At 42.0% G+C, this 6,641-nt stretch overlaps 1 protein-coding gene across 1 annotated transcript in view; it reads right to left on the bottom strand.

Annotated features, from left to right (window-relative positions):
- Positions 1-3,345: 3,345 nt before the first annotated feature.
- sh2d1aa (SH2 domain containing 1A duplicate a) overlaps positions 3,346-6,641 on the bottom strand; it is a 68,723-nt gene continuing 65,427 nt past the window's right edge. Inside the window, exon 4 of the mRNA XM_078211360.1 lies at positions 3,346-6,016. Within this exon, the coding sequence (XP_078067486.1) occupies positions 5,970-6,016 (47 nt within the window). The 3' untranslated portion in view covers positions 3,346-5,969. The remainder of the gene's footprint in view (positions 6,017-6,641) is intronic.

Below are 6,641 nucleotides of genomic sequence, written 5' to 3'. Positions count from 1 at the left end.
AGCTCTACCGGCCTGTCACACCCAGTTATGAATTGTGATGGATAACTTTACAACTAATGGGAGGATATCCCCATCCTCAATGATGGTAGAGATCATTCTGCGAGTGAAAAAGACTTGTAAGCACCTGAGGCTAGTGTTGGGGTGGAGAGGGGAGGGGGTAGGGGTTAGCCATCTTGGCCTCCTTTGAAGATCCCGAATATTAGAGAAGTCAGTCTCAGCCAATTTATATCAAGGAAGAGCTGAATTCAGCAAAGGCTAAGTCAAAGGGGCCGACACCGTGGCACAGTGATTAGCACTGCTGCCTCACTGTACCAGGGATCTGGGTTCAATTCCAGCCTCGGGTAACTGTCTGTGTGGAGTTTGCACGTTCTCCCTGTGTCTGCGTGGGTTTCCTCCGGATGCTCCGGTTTCCTCCCATAATCCAAAGATGTGCAGGTTAGGTTGATTGGCCATGCTAAATTGCCCCTTCATGTCAGGGGGACTAGCAGGGTAAATACGTGGGATTACAGAGATAGGGCCTGGGTGAAATTGTTGTCGGTGCAGGCACAATGGGCCAAATGGTGTCCTTCTGCACTGTAGGTATTCTATGACTCTATGGATCCTGATAACATCCCAACTGTAGTACAGAAGACTTGTGCTTCAGAATATGCTGCACCCCCAGTTATGCTGTACCAGTCCAGCTACAACACTGACATCTACCCAATAATATGGAAATTGTCCAGATATGTCCATTTCACATAAAGTATGACAAATCCAATCCAGATAAACACCACTTCATCAATCTACTCCAAATCATCAGCAAAGTGATGGAAGGTATCATCAACAGTGCTATCACGTGGCACTTGCAGAGCAATAATCTGCTAACTGATATTCTGTTTGGGTTTTGCCAGTTCCAGGTCTCATTGCAGTCTTAGTCTACACATGATCAAAAGAGCTGAATCCAGAGATGATGTGGATATGACTGCCCTTGACATCAAGGCAATGTTTGACTAAGTGTGGCACAAAGAAGCACGAGCAAAATTGAAGTCAATGGGAATCAGAGAATCGTGTCTAGGTCAAAATTTTGGAACTCAGTTTCTATCAGCACTATGGGTGTACGTACACCAGATGGAATGCTGATGTTTGCTGTGGACTCAAAACTTGGTGGGAATGTGAGTTGTGAGGAGGATGCAAAGAGGCTTCGAAGAGAATTAGACAAATGAAATAAATTAGCAATAACATGGCATAGGGAATATAATGTGCAAAATGGAAAGATATCTACCTTGGTCAGAAAAACAGAAGTGCAGAGTTTTTCTTAAATGAGGAGAGATTGGGAAAGACTGATGTCCATAGAGACCCAGGTGCTCCTGTTCACAAATTACTGAAAGCTAACATGTAAGTATTACAAGCAATTAAGAATGAAAATTAGCCTTGATTACAGAGGGATTTGAGTACAGGAATAAGGAAGTCTTGCTGAGGCTGTATTCAGCCTTGGTGCAATTTTGGTCTCCTTATCTAAGGAAGATTTTACTGGCCATAAAAGGAGTACAACAAAGGTTCACCAGATTAATCCCTGGGATGGCAGGATTGTTTTGCGTGGGTTTCCTCCAGGTGATTTAGTTTCCTCCCACAGTTCAAAGAAGGACAGGTTAAGTGGATTGGCCATAGTAAATTGCCCTTTAGTGTCCAAAGATGTGTAGGTTAGGGGATTAGTGGATAAATGTGTAGGGTTACAGGGATAGGGTGGGGGTGGGTCTGGATGAGATGCTCTGTCAGAGAGTCAGTGCAGACTCGATGGGCCAAATGGCCTCCTTCTGTACTGTAGGGATTCTATGAAGTAAACAAAACTCTTACAGGGCTTGATAGAGTAGATGCAGGGAGGATGTTTCACCTGGTCGTGGAGTCTAGAACCAGCGGAAGTCTCAGAATAAAAGGTAGGCAATTTAGGACCAAGATAAGAAGGAATTTCTTCAGAGTGTGGTAAATCTTTGACATTCTGATCAGATGGCTGTGGATACTTAGTCATTGAGTATGTTCAAAGCAGAGGTGAATAGATTTCTAGATACTAATAACATGAAGGGATATAGGGATAATGTGCAAAGATAGTGTTGAGGTGGAAAATCAGCCATGATCTTGTTAAATGGTGGAGCAGGTTCAAGGGGCCGAATGGCTTAGTCCTGCTCCTATGGACAATTATATGCAGCATCATTCAGAGTGAGTATACCGTCAGTGTTTTGACATGCAGGCAGTTCACAGCACACTAAGCAACAACTAGGTAAGGATGTTCAGTGGCCAATTTAATATGCTGGGCAGGATCACTCTTCCAACTCCTAGCACCCCAGATGAATTTAAAACTTGCTGGTCTTGCACCACCCACCCCTGAACCAACACCCTGCAACCTTTGAAAATCCACCCCATTGCGTCTGGCAATTCACAATGGCTGGGATTTTCCATTCCCAATTGTGTTGCGTGGGTTCGGCGATAGGAGCGGAAAATTTCATGAGAGCAGAGAAATTGAGTTTTACATGGATGTAAATGCATGACGCGATTGTTCCCTCCCCCATCGGTAACAGGGCACGTTTCCTGGCGTTGAAACATTGAGAACGTCATTGGAATTAATTAACATGTAATCAGGTCCGTAGACCTGAATAATCCCCCCCACCCCCGTCAGAAAATCCATCTACATCGGTGTGACTGCAGAATAGTGTGAGACCACTGGTCTCCCAAAGGGGTGCACCTGCAATGCAGACTCCCAGGTGAGTGCAATGCTTGGGAGGGGGGGGGGGAGAGGATCCATGCCCAGGCACTGCCCTCTGACACTGTGCTGGCACTGGCTGGGCACTGCCCCCAGAGGGCAATGCCAGGGAGCAGTGCTGAGGGGTTCCAGTGTCAACTCCTTTGCACTGAGGTGGCCATTAAAAATGGCAGTCTGATCCACAAGAGACTAAGTTGTTGGCAGGGCAGGCAAATCAAAGGCCACCCTGCCAACAGTACGTCATGGCACGTGTCCCTTGGTGTTTTCTTCTATGTGCTGGATTATATGTTGGAGAAATCTGCTGTTGCTGCTGACAGCTTCAACGCCTCTTTTTCTGCCCACAATCGCCTTTGCCGATTTCTGGGAAAATCTCATCCCATATTTGTGCATTCACATAAAACTTACTTTTTAATACTACCTCAATGTGGTCAATAAACTACTAAAAAATGGGCATTGGACAAATGACAAATGAATTGTATGTGAATATATTAAAGAGTGCACCATCAGAGATGATGATGTTCCTCTTGGCTGAATTGCTGATACTTACATTAGAAAGACTTGATAAATGTGGGGTGAAGTGATGTTGAAAAATAATGCATCAACCTAAAGTACTAAAGATATATTTATTTATATCTTACATACAAAGATCCCCAAATTATTTGGTTTTAATAACAAAAGTCACATGAGCGAACAGCAAACCATTATTTAAATACAAAATAAACCAGTGGATGAAGGCTATGCCTAGGGTAAGAATGAACTACAGAGGCCAGAACCAGGCTGGATTATCAGTTATTTTTAAGTTAATGGCTTTCAACCATGGTAGCGGTTGGCCCACAGCATTTTGTCTTAACGTCCCATGCTGGAGAGTGGGAGGAATAATATTATCTGGGCTTCCTGCTCTTCATGACTATCTGGAGACAGCTGCTAGAAAGTGGGTCTGAGGGCATTAAGTGAGAGTTGTGCTGAGTTGTGCTCCTCTAAGCAATTTAATGGGTGGCACAGTGGTTAGCACTGCTGCCACACAGTGCCAGGGACCTGGGTTCAATTCTGGCCTCAAGTGACTGTGTGGCGTTTGCACATTCTCCCCATGTCTGTGTGGGTTTCCTCCGGCTGCTCCAGTTACCTACCACACTCCAAAGATTTGTGGGTTAGGTTAATTGGCTATGTTAAATTGCCCCTTAGTGTAAGGGGATTAGAAGGGTAAATATGTGGGGTTACGGGGATAGGGCCTGGGTGAGATTGTTGTCGGTGCAGGCTTGATGAGCCGAAAGGCCTCCTTCTGCACTGTAGGGATTCTTTAATTCTAAATGACCTACAGACACTCAAGGTTGCCCCTGAACAAAGATCAAGGCACTTTATGTACCCCACATACGGAGGGAGACAACTGGGGAAATCCAAAGTAAAAATGATTACCATGCCTTACTGCAATTTCAGCTTTTAATTTTTCCACTTTTCATGTGTTTTTTTTCAATGCCACTCTGTTGAAAGTTTTTAAGAAAATGAGAAGTACAAACGCAAAACAAGTTGGCAAATCTCCAAGCATCTCATCAAATAAAAGGATGAATTGACTGGAACAAGTATTGCATTACATTCTGCACTCTCTCCTTTCCTTCCCTATGAACGGTATGCTTTGTCTGTATAGCACAAGAAACAATACTTTTCACTGCATACTAATACATGTGACAATAATAAATCAAATCAAAAAACATATATTTCACAGCTTGGACTGAAAATAAAATGTACTTTGAATGAGAAACAAAAAAAGTTGAAGGGAACATGACTATTGCTTTATCATTACATTCCTTTAAAAGAAATTGATTCAAATGTCTATCAATTAAAAGAAAAGCCAGTTATTAAATCCAATATGTTTCACAGAAACAGTTTTTCAAAAGCATTAACCAGCAGTCCATTACAGCAGCTACCAGGAACATTTGTCTCCTAACCACATACTGACATGCTCATATCTCATGTCTGTCTGCCAATTCAATCCAATTGAGATAAATTTATCTTTTAATTTTATATGTACCTTTGCCAAAAGGCTCTAAGATACATGAAATAATTTCATCTGGCTACAAACATGTCTCAAGAAAATTCAGGGGGAAATAACTTTGGACAATGGTGAGATTGAAAGTGGTGGTGGATTTCTGTGGTTCATAATGAAGTGATGCAGTGTTATCCATGTAGAAAATGTAATAATTTATGTGGCCACCACTGCCAATGAAGAGCCAGCTCATCAAGCCTTGTAAGTGATAAGACTGTTATTTAGCTAAGGAATGTTTGTTCAGCAGGACATTTTGCATCCATACGCAGTTTTTGAGAAAAACTAAGACGAAGGCAAAATACTGCGGATGCTGGAATCTGAAACAAAAACAGAAAAAGCTAGAAAATCTCAGCAGGCCAGGCAGCATCTGTGCAGAGAAAATACAGCCAACATTTCGAGACTGGATAACTCTTCGTCAGAGCTGTTGACGATCTCTGACGAAGAGTCATTCAGGCTCGAAACGTTAGCTCTAGTCTCTCTCCACAGATGCTGTCAGACCTGCTGAGATTTTCCAGCATTTTCTGTTCAGAGAAATTGGTTCTTCACTAAGTTCTGGGAAAACACTCGTCATGGGTTTCTGCAGGAGTTGTTCCATCTCCTGCCACAACCTTCAAAACCTTGGCATCCAATCTGTCACCATGATGAAAGATCAGGGCAACCTCTGCAGAAACCCAGAATCTCCATCCTTACAATAGAAATCTGTTCTCATTTTTGTCTTGCTGGTATGAAATTATTAACAAATAACAATACTGTAGTTTCTGCAACAAAAAAAATCTTTTAAAATTAAATCAGTCAAGTTGTTAAAAAAAATAAACTTTTTTGGTTCCTTTCTTTAGTTGAACACCAGTAGCTGTTTTGGAGCAAAATGAAGGGTACAGAGATCCCCTTCTCATACAAGGTTGAGAAAAATGTAAATAAATAAATGAATTATTAAGAGCTTCATCAAGAACTTGAGTACTGAAGTATGTCAGAACTTATGATTCAAACATGTATATGTCAAGAATAGTAATTGCTGATCAAGCATCTGGTACTCTAGAAAAAAGAAAATAATGTTTAGAATGTCAAAGTATCCCAGACCATCAAAAGATCAATGAAGATATATTCAGGTTGACTGCTGCAGCCCATTTCAATCAAAAGCATTGATGGTAAGTTCAGCCCAACATCTTGTTGGAAATTTTTAAGAAGTGTTTGCAATCATTTAGCTGGTTGCATCATGAGATAATCTTCTCCTGTTTCATCACCTGTAAAACAAGTAAATATTCACTGTTACCCTGATGAATTTCAGTTAATAAAACTGAATGAGAATTAAATGTGTTATCATTAAACAAGCTTATACTTGAGCTGTATGATTGAGAGACTGGATTGACTGGGCATGTGCTCACTGGAATTTAAAAGAATGAGAGGGGTCTCATAGAAACATACAAAATCTTGATGGGACTGGACAGGCTAGATGCGGGAAGAATGTTCCCAATGTTGGGAAGTCCGGAACTAGGGGTCACAGTCTAAGAATAAAGGGTAAGGCATTCAGGACTGAGATAAGGAAGAATTTCTTCACTCAGAGAGTTGTGAACCTGTGACATTCTCTACCACAGAAAGCTGTTGGGGCTAGTTCATTAGATATGTTCAAGAGGGAACTGGACATGGCCCTTCAGGCTAAAGGGATCAAGGGGTATGGAGAGAAAGTGGGAGTGGGATACTGAAAGTGCATGATCAGCCATGATCATATTGAATGATGGCGCAGGCTTGAAGGACTGAATGGCCTATTCCTGCACCTATTTTCTATGTTTCTATGATTGCTTCGTGGGCTAAAAGTCATGCCTCAATCTTGCACTAAGCAGAGTAGAGCAGAGGGTTTCCAATTCAAGT

The sequence above is a fragment of the Mustelus asterias genome, chromosome 4 (genome assembly GCF_964213995.1).
Source record: "Mustelus asterias chromosome 4, sMusAst1.hap1.1, whole genome shotgun sequence".
NCBI classification, from domain to species: domain Eukaryota; kingdom Metazoa; phylum Chordata; class Chondrichthyes; order Carcharhiniformes; family Triakidae; genus Mustelus; species Mustelus asterias.
The sequence above is the reverse complement of the archived record's forward strand: the minus strand, read 5'-3'. Positions and strand labels throughout refer to the sequence as shown.